This window comes from Amphiprion ocellaris, chromosome 19 (genome assembly GCF_022539595.1).
Source record: "Amphiprion ocellaris isolate individual 3 ecotype Okinawa chromosome 19, ASM2253959v1, whole genome shotgun sequence".
Classification (NCBI taxonomy): domain Eukaryota; kingdom Metazoa; phylum Chordata; class Actinopteri; family Pomacentridae; genus Amphiprion; species Amphiprion ocellaris.
This window is the reverse complement of record NC_072784.1, coordinates 32,071,284-32,087,572: the sequence shown is the minus strand read 5'-3', so window position 1 is coordinate 32,087,572 and position 16,289 is coordinate 32,071,284. Positions and strand designations below refer to the sequence as shown.

Here is a 16,289-nt window from a genome sequence, read left to right as displayed (position 1 = left end):
TTTGAAAGAAAAACAGTTTTTTTTCAGTGAAGATAACATTAAATGAATGATAAATCCAGTGTAGACATTGTTAATGTGGTAAATGACTATTGTAGCTGGAAACAGCTGATTTTTAATGGAATATCTCCATAGGGGTACAGAGGAACATTTCCAGCAACCATCACTCCTGTGTTCTAATGCTACATTGTGTTAGCTAATGGTGTTGAAAGGCTCATTGATGATTAGAAAACCCTTGTGCAGTTATGTCAGCACATGGATAAAAGTGGGAGTTTTCATGGAAAACATGGAATTGTCTGGATGACCCCAAACTTTTAAACAGTAATGTATATTTTTTGTGTATTTTTTATTATATTTTATTATATTTTTACTAGATTTATACTGCATTTTTAACATATTGTACCATATTTTTATTGTATTTTTGTTATACTTTACTATATTTTACTGTATTTTTAATATATTTCATTATATTTTTACTGTATTTTTATTGTATTTATACTATGTTTTTTACTGTATTTTTACCATATTTTTACTGCATTTTTAAAAATGTATTTTACTATATTTTTATTGTATTTTTATTATACTTTTACTGTGTTTTAAATATATATTTTTGCTAGATTTTTACTGTACTTTTAATACATTTTACTATATTTTTACTGTATTTTTATTATATTTTTGCTAGGTTTTTACTATATTTTTACTGTATTTTTGTTGTATTTTTACTATATTTTTTTAATGTATTTTTCATATATTTTACGATATTTTTTACTATATTTCATTGTGTTTTAGTACAATGAAATATGGAAAAAAAAATGGAAAACGTGAAACTGTTTGGGTGACCTCAAATTTTTAAACGGTGCCGTATTTATAGCTTTCAGTCTTCTGTTTAATTATGGTGGAGGCTGTCACTTAGTATCATCAAAAACAGCTATATTGTTAATAAATGAATAATTAGGATGACATTTAGAACAAAACAAATCCACATGATGCATTTCAGCAACCAGCCCAGCAATAAACAGGACGTTTTAGTGAATATTTCGTCCAGCTTTATCTGTGTGGTGAACAAACTGGTAACTCCACCTGCTCTGAGCAGATGTTGAGGCAGGTGACCACTAACCTGAGCGTTCAGACTCTCACTGGTGTCCACTGCCCTCCACTGTTCACAGCAGAGAACTCCATCGTGTGCATCCGGTGCTTTTCTCTGCATCGCCGCTCATCTCTTTGTGCGTCCATATCCCAGAGCCACGGAGGAAGGCCGGCACTCAGCAGGAGTCTTTGTGGCTTTGCATGCATGCCTGGAAGCACAGCGACGCAGTAACATAAAGTACAAACACATGTATGGAAATAAAAAAGCTGCTGGGCGAGAACAGAACCAGGACTTATTGATAGCCATTAAAAATCACCATCACTCTCCATCATGGGCTGCATAAACTGTAGATAATTACATTATTATTAAAGAAAACAATAAAATAATAAAATAAATAAAAGTCTGGTCATGTTGGGTAACAGAATAAAGTCTCATTCCAAAGGCTTATTTTGTGCAATGTGTAAATTTGCAAATTTCGGGAAATATCTTTAAAATATATTAGATATTATCTATTATTTATTTTATATGAATTCAGTTCAATTCAGTTTATTTATATAGCACCAATTACAGGTCAAATTGTCTCAAGACGCTTTACAGAACCCATGTCCCCACATGAGACATTAGCTTTTAGATTTTTTTTCCCCACATCTTGACGTTGATTTTGCAAAAAATATACACAGTAGCTATGGTACAATTAAATATCTGACGTGGGGGTAGTAAAAATACAGGCGTTTTTTAATGTGATTTCAAAATAAATATTATTTTGTCTGTAGCTGTCTATAGAAATAGAAATATAAACATTTGAGGTATTCTTGCCGTGACTCGTGCGTTTATTGCCGTTAGACTACAACCCCCACAGTGCATTGCGTTTCCAAGATGGCGGCTCCCAGAACTTGACTTGGTGAAACGCAGTAAAAACGTAAGTAGAACCGCCTAAACTCTTCTTTATGATCATATTTCAGACAGAAACATGAGACTTTTGGGGACGGTGTTGAAACAAATCCACAAACCGGCCGTTTATTCCACTCACCGCCGCCGTCTGAGCTCCAGAGCCACCGGCGGACCGTCTCCGCTCCGGGTCGAGGCTCCGGTCGTCGGGTCAAACCGGGAACTCGTGCTGAGCCTCGGCCTCCAGGTGGAGGTGAGGACCGGCTTCATCACCGAGGAGGAGGAGGCTGCTCTCCTGCAGGAGCTGGAACCTGGTCTGAGGAGGAAACGCTACGAGTTCGACCACTGGGACGATGTGAGTCCTGATGTTAGAGAACTACAGCATCCTGCAGGGCATTAAAAAGCATTAATAGTCATTTAGCTGATTTGGGGAAAATTAAGGCCTTGAATGGCATTAAAAATCATTACATTTGATTCTCAACGGCATTTAAAATTCTTTGCAGTTTTCAAGAAAATATTTGACAATAATATTGTAATAATATATAATTATAGACTGCGATTCGTCAGATATGTGCATCTGCGTAAACATGCCGAAGCATTGCGATAATTGTTCCAGCTGGTTGGGTACAATTACCAAAAACTGCATGTATTTAACCCTCGTGTCGTCCTGCGGGTCAAATTGACCCGCTTTAAAATTTGAAAATGTGGAAAAATTATTTTTTTTAAAAAAAATTTCACAGTGAAACTTCTGATGTCCACATTTTCAACATTTTTGGGAAATTTTTGAACATTTTTCGGTGGAAAAAAGAAATGCTAAAAAAAATGTTTCTTTAAGAACATTCACAAAAAATCAACCAAAATCCAGCGAATCCAGTTGATTTTTATGTGAATGTTCTTAAAGAAAATATTAGAAGTCTTACTGATATATATGTAATCACTTTAGATATTTTTAGGATTTTTTTAGATTTTTACTCATTTTTTAAAAAATATTTACAAGAATTTTCTTGTCAAATTTGGGGGATTTTTTTTTTAAATAAAACTTTTAAAGGAAACTTTAAAGAATTATTGGAATTTTCTTCCTAAAGGTTTTGCAAATTTTCAGAATTTTGAGGAATTTTTTTGCTGAATTTTTTTGTTTTTTTTTTTCAGACAAGAAAACAATATTTTTTGGTGCCCGTAAATGAGGACAACAGGAGGGTTAAAGTGACCGGCAGGCTGGACCAGGTGGAGGACAGCTGGGAAATGGCTAGAAAACATGGAATTCAGAGAATGACTACAGCCCGTGGGAGGTCAGGGGTGGTTTCCGGATTCAGAAATAGTGAAATGTAGGGACAGTTTTCACATAAAAATCATCTTTTGCAAAAAAAAAAAAAAAAAAAAAAAAAAAAACCATCGGTGTAATTTGTTGAGTTCACAGTCGTGGCATTAAAATTTTTACATTGTAGCATTAAAATGGCATTAAAAAGCATAAAATTTGATTGGTTGATATCTGTAGAAGCCCTGTATCAGTGTTATCAGCCAGGAGAAATGAAATGAATGCGTGTTTACCTTTAATTCAGTCCAGTTAGTGAGAGCCAAGATGCTGCTACTGACACACCAACATCTCCTCATCATTTCTGTCAGTATTCAGGCTCCAGTTTATCAGCAGGAAAATACAGCAGTTTTACAACAAATCCCGCCTTTAAACTGTGTGTTTTGGTTCTCTTAATCTGCATTAAACACCTCTGACTGGCTGGTAAAACACACAAACCCTTTTCAGTCCAATGCAAAGCTGGAGAGAAACAGTAATTTACTGCACACAATTTGTGGAAAATATCCAAGTGCGGCTTTTCTGACAGATTCAAATCAAAATTGCAATTTAAGGATCATTCCAGAACTGGAGGACATTTTACATCAATTTTCTAATAATCCAAATCCTAAAACATGCAGTAGTTGTCTAAATGTTCTCGTCCTGAGATCACATCTACAAAAATAGGAGAAAAGAATACTTGAAAATATTTTTAAAATACCAAATAAGTCTGGAGTTTCCCTAAAATGCCATTTTTCTCTTGTTCCACCCCCCTGATGACCAAACGGAATCTCTAATAAAACAGCTCAAATGAAATTTCAATCTCCTTTTTTGATTTATTTTTCCATTGATGTCTCTTGTAATTGTGGGAACATTTTTTTAATCAACATAATATTTTAAATAATTATTATTATACATGGAATGTGTCCCACAACATGTTAGAATAACCTGCTGATATTTTGTTTTCCGTCTCATTTTTATAATATTCTGTCTCGGTTTTGTCATTTTGTGTCTTGATTCTGTCATTTTGTCTTGTTTTTGTCGTTTACATCCTCAAACCGTTTTCCTTCACAATCACCCAACATATAATCCACTTTACAAAGCTTGTTTTTGAACCGACAGTTGGAACCAATCTGTTGACAAATTTCAATCATTCTCAGTTTTGTCAAAATATCGTCCTTGCATATAACATGATTTTATTACTTTTAAATGTTGTGCTAAATCAGTCAGCACATGGATGTGTTCCAGTTGACGGCTGATGGACTCACTTTCAGGCCATCCACGGCTACCGGGAGACGGAGCGAGTGACTTGGGGAGCAGCGTGTGAGGAGATCCTGACTCGTGTCCGGTCTGCAGCGTTTCCTGAAGGGAGTTCGCTGCTCGGCCCCGTGCACGTTCTGGACCTGGACAAAGCCGGCTACATCAAGCCCCACATCGACAGCGTCAAGGTTTCCTTTCAGTTTTCTGTCCAGTATTCTGCTGGGTTTTGCATCATTTCCAGATAAAGAAGCTGTGCTCCTGTTTCAGTTCTGTGGCAGCACCATAGCGGGGTTGAGTCTTCTGTCGGACAGTATAATGCGTCTAGTGAAGGAGGACGACTCCAGCGAGTGGCTGGACCTGCTGCTGTCCAGACGCTCCCTCTACATACTGAGGTTCAGTAAAGATCATTTATTAACCCTATATAACCGTTTGTATCATATTTGCCACGAGTTTCTGAGACCTCTAGCTCGTCAACATGATAAATAGTTAAATAAATAAAACAAACTAGTTTTTGTTTCTAAAATCAACATTGTTGTGAGAAAAAAGTTGCCAAAGCTGCACAATGGATCAAATGTGATACAAAAAAATAGAAACAAAATGATATGGCAATTTTTAAATTTTTTTTTAGATGGATTTTGTTAAAATGGTTAATAAACATCTCAGTTCCAAAAAATAAAAAAATAGAATTTTCTGGGTATTTTTTGATGGGTCAGGCTTTACAGGGTTAAGATTTTAATCAAGTATTACATTTTTTGATTATGTCTTCAATCCTGGAAATGATTATTGTCCAGAAAAAACTGTCTGTAGCAACACCCAACCATGTTTCCTCATGTTGTACTGAATTCTAGCACTAAGTTCAGACTAGAGAAGTGTTTGATCCTCTGCTGTCCTCTACAGGGACCAGGCCCGATACCAATACACTCATGAGATCCTGAAAGATGAGGAGTCTGTGTTTAACGGACAGAAAGTTCCCAGACAGCGCCGGATCTCCGTCATCTGTCGCAACCTTCCGGGTTAACACCTGCTTGGTCTCAGCTGGGATGTTAGCGGAACATAAGTGGGGTTTTAGTCCACATCTTTGAGAAGTTAAAGCTGGTATTTGTTGCACTTGACACTCTAAAAGAAATCAGTCAAACAGAACCAGCAGATGTTTCTAAGACTCTTAATTAACAGAATGTTCTCTTATCGTTTGACTTCATTCACCAGATTATCTTTAAATGATTTTACAACATCCAGTTATTCTTTCCTGCTACTGGGGAGTACGTCAGCTTCCAGTCTATTTAAGAATTTGTTGATACATAAATGACTTCAACATTAAAATACAGGGAAGATCCTTCCATTCTAAGTCCTGTATTTCTATAAACACCATCACTTTGGTGTTCCTCTAATTCTGTATAATACAGAGATTCTATGCGAAGCATTTCCAATGCACTTTACCAAATAAAAGGAAAATGAATGCAATAAAGGCTCCTCTTGGCTCAGTTTCTCATGATTTCGGTGGGTTATTAATGAATATAATAAGAAAAGACAACTTTACACGGCTGTTTGTTCCCATTTTGACCACTCAGGCGGGAAACAGAACCACTTTTAGACACTCATATTAAAATTCATTAGATTTCTTCCTTCATTCTGTCCACATTCCCCAATAGACCAGTTTTATTATGTGTTCTGGAATATTTCAGTGAGTTGCAGTGCCTGTGATTTGCCAAATTATGCGCAAAATTCCATTTTTGAGTAACAGAAATGATCTTCATTCTTGAACATTTTTCAGATAAACTTGTTTGAGTTCTAGTGGTAGAAGAATATTAATCCTTAAATAAAATTCAGCTACGTTAAAATACTCCAAATCATAGTCAAGTAAAAGTAGCAGCAAGATTTAAGGTATTAAAGCAAAAATAGTGGTGTGGTGTGACTGATGTGTTATTATACAGGCCATCTATGATCCCTGAGTGTCAGCAGTCATGTTCTGCTGTAGCTCCTGCAGGTGGCGCTAGTCTGAACTACTTTATATAGAGTTTAAGTCAGAAGATAAATCTCAGGGCTCATCATGTGATTAACAGAGGAAAGAAAATAAAAACTATTTTCTCTTGTGTTCAGATTTTGGGGAGAAGTTAGACCATGTGAACATCTAATGAAAAGAACAAACATTTAGAGGGAAACATCTTCATCTTAAAGTAACTAAAGCTGCCAAATAGATGCAGTGGAATAGAGTCCCACCACTCCTCACACCAGCTGCTTTGGCTTCAAACAAAAAACCAAGAAGAATTTTTAAAATTGAATGTGTTCTTGCATTGTGCATAATAAGTTAACCCACAGGCTTGAACCAGTGCAGGTTTAGAACAAAGGTTAGGGGCTGGATCTGCTCCAGATCTGGAATGAATAACCTCCTTAGACAGTTTTCATTTCTAACTATTTGGTCAAAACTTCTGTTACTGAAATAGAAAAATGCTCTTTTAAGAAGCATTTTTACATTGATTTTTTTTTTACAAAGTTACTTTTGTAACGTTGAATCTAATTTTCTTGCCCTTATGGTTTTTGAGCTTAATATTTCCTATTAGGCTTAAAAGTTAAAATCCAGCATCCGCTTCACCCCTCACATCAGTCTGACACCAGATGAGGAAGATCGTGTCCCAGACTTCATCGTTACACCCCTTAATCAGGCTCGGAGCTTGATGTACCGTTCATCTTTGTGATAAATACATAAAAAGCTGCTGTTGTAGCACAAAACCTCAACATCACAATGAAAACTCTCCTATAAAACTCTGCATTTTATCCAGCATGTTAGTGCAGATGAAGCTCCAAACTAACTCACGGCTACAACAACAAACACGAGTCCACGCTTGCAAATGAGAGCTTTGGATGAATATTTGCATCCACCTTTAGTTCGGTGGAGATAACCTGTTTGTGTTTCTGTCTGTCTAGCTGGGAACCTGTGTCTTGTTTATCTTATTTCTATTTCTGATGTTAAGTTTTGCTTTTTCACATTAATCAGGTTCAAACTCCTGGATTCATATTTCAGATTCCTAATAAACATTTCTAAATACGTATCAGCTGTTGGTTTCCATCCCCGTACACTGGTGTTTGAATAATAAGATGGTTAAAGCAAATTGTTTTAGTCAATTTTATTAGAAAAGTTTCTACCTAAAAAAAAAAAACAATTAAAGTCTTTTGTTTTCATCCAGTTCTAAGTTTACACATGTAGAGAACCTCACAGAAACTGAGCTGTTCTTCACTCACTGAGGTTTCTGTTGATTTATGGGAAATTATCAGACTGAAAAACAAATTGACAAAATACTTTTCCACAAAAACCACCTGGGAAGACAGTTCCACCTTCATGCTGCACACATTGTGACCCAAACGGTCTTCTGAGGGCTGAGCTTCGTTTCCAGACCTTCTCCTTCCCTCTACCTCCCACCACTCCATCCCTCTCCTCCCTCGGCTACTCAGTGAGGTAGAAGTGCATTTTGTCGTTTACGTTTTTGCGCTCCGGATTGAGGCGTTTGAGGATCTGAGCTAACACATTGACGGTCTGCTCGCTGCTCAAACCTGTGCGCTTGGTCTGGAACTTCTTCAGCAGGTCTTTGGTGGTCATCGGTTTGCGGATCAGGTAGCGCCGCACCGCTTCCTCTGTTAGCTGCACATCACTGTGAGGCAAATGAAGAGAAACTCGCTCAAACGTGCTTTTTAGGCTTAAATTAGCCCCCTGTTATCTTTGGGGTGAATCTGAGCCCATTCAATGTTTAACGTCTCTAAATAAATCATTGACATCATTTTTTTTTCTTCATATTTAATGACTTTTCCTAATTTAATGCAGACAGCTGAGTAAACATAAGAAAAATAAACGTGATGATATGTTTTTAATGTCCTGTACACATGTTGTACACATCAGTGTTCTTTGAGGCTTTTAGCTAGAAAACATAGAAGAAACATCAACATTTTACACAGTTTAGTTTGAGTTGTTATGGATGATACTGAAATCACCATAACATGCTATTTTATAATCTTCAAAAAAACTTTAAATTTTTTTAAATTGTGGTACATAATACATGTTACTATTCTTGATAACAGAAATAGTTTTTCATTCCAAATGTTATAGAGAACAAAAATATGTATTTTGAAATAATATAAAGCCATTAAAACACTAAAAAAAGGAGATCCCTCTCCAATTACAGGTCAGTCAGTGAGATTTTATTGTGATCTGTATATTTCTGGTGTTCTGGATGTATGAGGGGAGTGGATGGAGGTTGTTTTATTGAAAGGGCTACTTAGGTAGTCAACAAACAGACATAAAGTTCCTAACACATAAACTAGGTTAACAATTTGAATTATACTCATTTTCTGGAGGTTTAAATTGCTGGAGTCAAACTGACCCCACGGATAAAAGATGTTTGTAAATTTGACAGTTACAGGAGGTTAAACACCTAGTTGTATTTTCATGTCGGCTTTTGAACTGTGACATATTCTACGGTTGCACGGAAGAAGAAATGAATAAGTTGACATGTGTAAGAAGCAGAAAAGAAGAAAATACCTTGAGCTCGGAGTGGATTTTCCTGAAGGGGGTTGAGGTGTGCTCTTCCCAGAGGGAACGGGGCTCTGGCTGCTGGGCTCCATCTTCAGCCTTTTGGCAGCTGGTGAGTCGGTGCCGGGACCCTGAGTCTGTCTCTTACCTGCAGAAAAGGAGGATTTAGCTGCAACAGAATAACAGGATAATATCTGTCTTGCTTAAATGTGCTTTTATTGTGACCTATCGTCCTGTGTTTCACTGTGATGTTTTTTTTACCTGCCTAAAGACTGCAGATGTAAATGAGCATGGTTGCTATAATCCAGCATATTTACGTCTGTTGCTGTCTAAATAGACATTAATTAATGCACAATGTCTCTATCAAATACAGAAATAAATAAATTCACATTTTAGGATCTGCATTTGTGTTGATTTCTGTGTAACCACCTTGCTCTAGCTTGCTGGCAGCAGCCCGTAGCGTGTTGGAGGTGGAGGCGGAGTCTATGGACGGCGTCCCAGGTCGACTGCCGGTCCTGGAGCTTCCTGCTGATCCACGACCACCGGCTCGTTTAGGAGGCGTACGCTTCTTCTAAAAGACGGGCGACAGAAGAGCGGTTTGATGAAAACAATGAGAAACTACAAAAACAAATATGCTAATGCAGAATCATTCACACGTTCAGACTCACCACCGCTATAAAACAACTCTAAAAGATCAGAGACAAAATACATATTCATCATTTTACTAGCATTGTGTCACTAATCATGTTGTTTCTTAAGATAAATCTGGAATAATTACTAATAAAAGTTTTTTAAAAATCATCAGTTCCATTTATTCAGCCACACACACACAAACCACCATGAACAAAGCCGAGGCCGTCTCTCCCTCGATGTCGCTGTCGTCTGAGCTGTCCGATTCCCCGCTGCTGTCTGCGACAGAACGAACCACACAGCTCAGCGTTACTCCGTCCTCATGAATCACTTTTTAAAAGACTTCCAGCAATCCAGTGTCTTTGTGAGGAGGCCTTTACCTTTTTTCTTCTTCTTTTCCATTTGAACTGGAGTTTTCTTTCCTTCCTCCTCCTCTTCCTCCTCTTTTGTTTCCTCTTCGTTCTGTTTCTCCTCCTCGCTCTCTTCCTCGCTTTCAGACGCCTCATCGATCCCTACGATAGAAAAACATTCAGGAAGAAAACAGCCTAAATACCAACAAACAGATTAATGGCAACAAGCATCAAGCTCACAGGCAACTTGACCAACTATGTACATCATACACATATAATCACACATTCTGTGTATTTTTTTGGCTTTTTCACATTCAATAAAAAAACAATCTGACCTTTAGGGTGTTCCTCTCCTCCTTTGTTGGGCTTCACCTTTTCTGGCTCTTCCTCTGAGCTGTTTCAGGAAAGCAAAGTAACACATTACTAAAAGTAATCTGGTACTATTACTACAGTGTCCATGAAGACGGAGTGTTGCTGGATCTGACCTGCTTTCATCGGACATGTAATCCACTTCTAGACCCTCGTAGTCTCCGTCATCGCTGTCTTCCAGGGCCTCCTTATTGTTGCTCTTTCGCTTCTTTTTCTTTCCTTTTCCTTTCCCTGCATCTTTCTTCGCCTTTGTCTTGCTTTCTCCGTCTAAAACAAAGAGAGGGCCGAAGCAGGAGAGAACAGAAAGTCAGAAGATCAAATAGGAAAGGAGAAAATGGACAAATATGGCAGAATGAAGGAATACTGAAAGTGTTCCAGTTGTCCTGTATGAGCAGCTGCCTGGAGCGTCTTCCTCCTTACTGTCTTCCATACTGCTGTCGCTGTCGTCGCTGCTCATCTCCAGATCATCTTCCAGGTCATGAATGCGCAGGTCACCCCCTCTCCTACCACCCTTCTTTTTCTTCTTCCCAGATTTATCTCCCTCGTCTTCGACATCCTCACCATGCTCCTGCTCCCGAAGGCGTCTCTGAAGCATGATGCTGAAGTGATTCACCACCTTGTTCCTCCTGTAGAAACAACAGAATCTCTAACTGGCCACATATTTTTCTTCACCGACACAGACACTCATCCCTCTTCGTTATCTGACCCCTCACCTGCCCCATTCCTCCTCAGCTTCCTCAGCGGTCAGTGTTCGGTGCTTGGCCTGTGGTGTAAAGTTGTACCAGCCGTGAACAGGAAAGGCCTCGAAGGCTCCGTCAGGACACTGAGTGAAGATGTAGTAGGACGCATTTTCTGTAACACCACCCTTCTTCAGTCCTTTGAACCTGACAGACAGAGGGAGAGAGAGAAAGAGGCTGTAGTGCAGACAGATTGCAACCAAGAATTATTACTCTGAAAAGGAACGTAACGTTTATCCATCCGTCTGTCTGTCTGTTAACAGCATTACTCACAAACAGACAAAACGAATTTGGATGAAATTTCCAGGGAAGCTCAGAAATGACACAAGGACCAAGTGATTAGATTCTGGCAGTGATGCAGTTTATAGTCTGGATCCACGGATTAGTTAAAGATTTCTGTATTATTGCCAGATAGCAGCATGGCATCACTGTAACCATGACAACAAGTGAACACCACATCAGCTGCCTGCTGATGATCACATGATTGTGATCCTACTACAAATCCACCACTGAGGACTTATCAGGACTTATCTGTCAGAAATGATACAAGGAACAACTGATTAAATTGTGGGGGTGTTTCTGAGTCCCATCAGTTCCTGTCACCCACTACATATTTAGGTCACGTGATTCGGAATCTGTACATAACGTACACATGCCTGTGCTCAGCACAAGGTCATTTTTTATTAAAGATTCCAAAGACTGAGCAGTCTTGGCGGAGTAATGTGCTCCCACAGTGCTTTTCTTGTTTCTTTATTTTGGCAAATGTTTTGTCATCACACTGTAAAAAGTACAGGACATATTTTAGCCACTACAGGCTTTTATGTTTTTGCATCTAAAACTCAGTGAAGATTTCAAATAGCTGTCAAAAGGAATACCTGTAAATAATAATAATTACCCTGTTTGTATTTCCAGGTACAGACTCATGACTTGTGTAAGTACATTTAAAACTAGAACATTTTTAGTGTTTGTCAGGACAGTGAAAATAAGAGCGAGTTCCAGAATAAAGACCCGCCTCTCTTCTCACCTCTTGCCGGCTTTTCCATTAACCTTGAGAATCCAGGGCTGGTCCTCCACTTTGAACTCACGGGTCACGATGCCAAACTTCTTCCGTCGAGCCTCCTCGCGCTGTTTTTTTCCAAACTCACTACCGGCTGCACCTTCCGTCGTCTCGTCCTCCCCGTATATCCGCCGAGCGCTCATGTCTCTTTCCATACGAGCCTGGAAGGAAAGAGGGATGATCACACTGGTCGCCTTTCCCTCATCTCATACCGACTCTGACCTCTCGAAACGGTAAATTCAGCTTTTTCAGGTCTAGAAATGAGCGACAAGAAGCCCACCTGTGTCCAGGTTGAACAGCTGACTCTGTCCCCTGCATTGAAAGCCATTATATTGTACTTCTTGCTCGTGTTTCTATGGGGCGGACAAACAGAAGTGCAGATATAAAGTTATTACTTTTTCCTGCTTATTCCCATTCAGGGTCATAGAACAGTTTACAATTCAAGACCGATTTAGTTAAAAGACAAACAGCTTCATTCACATCTACAGTGTTCACCATAAAAAGCAATAAATCACTTTCTGTTCATGAAAACACATTTCAGCATCAATATCACCATGAAAGAACACAACCTCACAATCTAAAAAATCCTCAACAACATCACAAGATGAGGCCACTAATTTTAACAAACTGCAGATTTGATTAAACTAATGCTTACAGACATTGCATTAAAAAGAATTCTAAACCCATACTGGAACATTTAACTACACTATAATCATGACAGAAACACACATACACTTAAATAAGTGAAGACTGAAGTGATAAATATGTTTTTAGTCACTGTGAGGTAGAGATAAACTCGTCTAAAAGCCTTGTTTAATATTACTTCCTTTTAGGAAACCCATGTGACCACAGAAGTAAACAAGAAATCTGCACAGAAAAAGCAACATTCAAGATTTCTCTTTCAGATTCTAAACAAAACAAGCTGGTGACATGTGAGGGTGTGGACAGGGCTTGGAAACACACTTCTCCTTGGATATTTGCATGTTACTCACTTGGGGACTCGTACAGTGTATTCTGTGGTCGAGGAACTGCTGCTCCCCTGCAACACAAACAAATCCAGAACATTCCTTTCAGAGGGATTCGTCTCAGCTCACCGTCTTTCGCCATTTTTACATCAACTTTAATGATGCGCACAACAATTCACACCACGGCATCTTTTGATCACGTTACTGTAGAGCAGGGGAGTCAAACTCATCTTAGTTCAGGACTGCATTCAGCCCAGTTTGATCTCCAGTGATCTGGACCAGTAAAATCACAGCATAATAACCGATAAATAACCACAACTCCTAATATTTCCTTTGTTTCAGTGCAAAAAAAGCACAATCTGAAAATGTTCATATTTAAGGAGTTATCTTTATACAAAACATCATGAACAACCTGAAATTTGTTAAGAAAAATGAATTCATTTTCACCAATTTTATGCCTCAGTTTATCATTTTCACATTACAACTTCCAGGTCACAGAGTGTCGACAAACGAACACAACATTTAGTCACAGCTATCTGGAACTGAACAATATAGTATTTTACTTTATGATCAAAATGACAAAAAACAACCAAAAAAAAGGCAAAATATTACAAAAAAGAGAGACAAAACAACAAAAGCGAGAAACAAAATGACAAAAAATGAGAAAAACAACACAAAACAAACAAAAAAGAGACAAAAAATTACACAAAAAAGAAACAAAACGATAAAAAACAGACAAACGACACGAAACAAACAAAAAAATAGACAAAAAAATTTGACAAAAAAGTTACAAAGGGACAAAAAAATCAGACACAAACAAGACAAAAAAGTACACAAATGCCACAAATGAGACAAAATATGAAAAAAGAAACAAAATGACAAAAAAACACACAAATAACACAAGCGAGAAAAAAGCAAAATGACAAAAATGACACACAAAACAACGAATAAAGCAAAACACAACACAAGTGAGACAAAAACGACAAAAGTCAGACAAAAAAACAACAAAAACAAGACAAAATATGACAAAAATGAGACACAAAAGAACAATGAACAATCTAGTATTTTACTTCCTGATCCAAACAACTTGTCATGGTCTAGAAATTATTTTAAATTTATAGTTTTACTAATTTACAATCTGCATTTAATGTCTTCTCTGGAATTTTTACACTTTGAGGGCCATATTGGACCCTCTGGAGGACCGGTTTTGGCCCGCGGGCCTCATGTTGGACACCCCCACTGTTGAGCATGATGAGCTGCAGTAAATTAAACAGTAATGCTGTCTTGATGACATGTATTTAATGCAGTTTGGCTTAAAAGTGAGATGTTCAGAGTGAGGTCAGGACTTACCAGAGACGTCATGGTTGGTGGTTTATCTCCGGATTTACTCACCACACCAGCAGCTGTTTCAGGCTTATAGGATGAACTGTTAAAACAAGGAGAACTGCATTAATAAAAGGACAATTAAAGGAAAAGTGGCCGCTGTGCTAACACTTAATCAGGTACATCTATCAGAGCTGCAACAATTGATTATTCTCTCAACTTAGTGATGACCCGCTTGGTCTAGAAAATGATACTCAATATTCTCTAGAGCCCAAAATCACATCTTTAGATGTCTAGTTTTGTCTACAACCAAAACATCCATCCATTATTGATACACCACTCAATCCACATTAGGGTCACTGGCGGCTGGAGTCTACCCCAGGTGAAGACAGAGGACACCTGGACAGGTAACAGCCTATCAGAGCTACATATAGAGACAAACAATCACACTCACATTCACATCTACGCACATTCACATCTTTGTCGCCTTGCAGCTGGAAGATCCCCGGATCGTGTCCCTGCCTTCTCAAGAAAGATTCCAGGAAGGCCGGAACTTCCAGCCTTCCTGGGATCTTCTAGGTGCAAGGCGACAGTGCCAACCACTGAGCCACTGTACAGCCCCAACTCAAACATTTTCAGCATAAAACAACTAAGAAAATATTACAAATTAAGAAGCAGGAGTCAGAGAACTTTTCCTTTTTTGTACTCAAACTAACTGCTTACCAAAATAGTTGACAATTAACGTAAAAATTAACATCTAATCGATTAATCATCTAGTTATTGCAGCTCTACTGTCTTACAGACAATCCATTCAGTTTGTCAGCTAAAACTAAACTGATGTTAAGCTATTTCTAGAATCTTAGCATATAAAAACATGTGCATTTGTGCTTCCTAATCAAAACAAACACAGCATCTTATAGTACCTAAGCACCTCTGTGACCCAGATATTTCTTCATATCGCTTCATAAAAGGCTCAAACTACCTCCTGACTAAACTAACTGCCTCCTGACTAAACTACAGGTTTGTCTCTGCTGAGGACGACGTGAGTTCAGTTTTAGCAGCACATTAACAGAAATGACGTGCTCTCTGGAGGTTATTCAAGGTTTCATTTATCGTGAAAACACAACAGTTTGGCATAACAGATAATTCCTTCCTCTGATTTTTGTGACATTAGCTCCCGATGCTACAACGAGAAGCCGCTTTAGCTGCAGCTAATGCTAACGCTACATTAGCTGCTAACTGGGCTAAAACACCTTCAAGCTGCAGCGGTCTGAGAGTTCAACGAAGTCACACAAGTACATGTTTTACAGACAAACACAAACCCAGAGTTTAAAGACATTAAACAGAAAATAACTGAACTAAACTCTGTAGCAGATTTTACCGGTGCGCGTACTCCTGCTGTACTTGTGCCGTCAGTCAGTGTGTTCGACGGGAAACTTTCACTACAAATATTAGTTCCTACCAGCGCGTAGTGATGGTCCTCTGATACCCGAGGCTTCGACACATGCGCTGTAGCTCATGAAGCAAACGTATCGAGCCACTGTGCCGAGGCGTGGTTTGGTCACGTGACTCGTGACGTTTGAATCACTTCAGTGACGTTTGAAGCACTCAACTGCTTCGAATCACCTGATTGGTTCGGTTTGTTATGTGAATCACTCAGCGGGATCGAGTGTTCCGGGATAGGAGATCCCTATTTAGTGTTGTTCATTTGAATTGTTTTTCGCAGAATAGATTGTTTTTTTTGCTGTTGTTTTTGCTTTGAGAGTTAGTAGTATGTCAGATTTCGTATTTCGTAGACAATAGATAGATAGATAGATAG

At 38.4% G+C, this 16,289-nt stretch overlaps 2 protein-coding genes across 3 annotated transcripts; one reads left to right on the top strand and one right to left on the bottom strand.

The window, feature by feature from the left end:
- Nucleotides 1–1,948: 1,948 nt before the first annotated feature.
- Nucleotides 1,949–5,986, top strand: alkbh7 (alkB homolog 7). The gene is made up of 4 exons (XM_023297554.3): nt 1,949–2,327; nt 4,535–4,708; nt 4,788–4,912; nt 5,418–5,986. The coding sequence occupies exons 1-4, from the start codon at nt 2,055–2,057 to the stop codon at nt 5,536–5,538; spliced, it is 693 nt and encodes a 230-aa protein (XP_023153322.1). The 5' UTR covers nt 1,949–2,054; the 3' UTR covers nt 5,539–5,986.
- Nucleotides 5,987–7,627: 1,641 nt separating this feature from the next.
- gtf2f1 (general transcription factor IIF, polypeptide 1) lies at nt 7,628–15,931 on the bottom strand. Of its 2 annotated transcripts, none has more exons than XM_023297528.3 (14): nt 15,852–15,931; nt 14,498–14,573; nt 13,175–13,221; nt 12,463–12,535; nt 12,150–12,343; nt 11,102–11,272; nt 10,809–11,014; nt 10,505–10,655; nt 10,355–10,413; nt 10,050–10,181; nt 9,878–9,948; nt 9,469–9,610; nt 9,049–9,187; nt 7,628–8,164 (listed from the first exon to the last, which is right to left on the bottom strand). In XM_023297528.3, exons 2-14 carry the CDS (start codon nt 14,507–14,509, stop codon nt 7,960–7,962), a joined length of 1,602 nt encoding a protein of 533 aa, XP_023153296.1. In that variant the 5' UTR covers nt 14,510–14,573; nt 15,852–15,931; the 3' UTR covers nt 7,628–7,959. The 2 variants fall into 2 exon arrangements, with proteins under 2 accessions (XP_023153296.1, XP_023153297.1); XM_023297529.3 differs by lacking the exon at nt 15,852–15,931 and adding an exon at nt 15,830–15,849.
- Nucleotides 15,932–16,289: the final 358 nt, after the last annotated feature.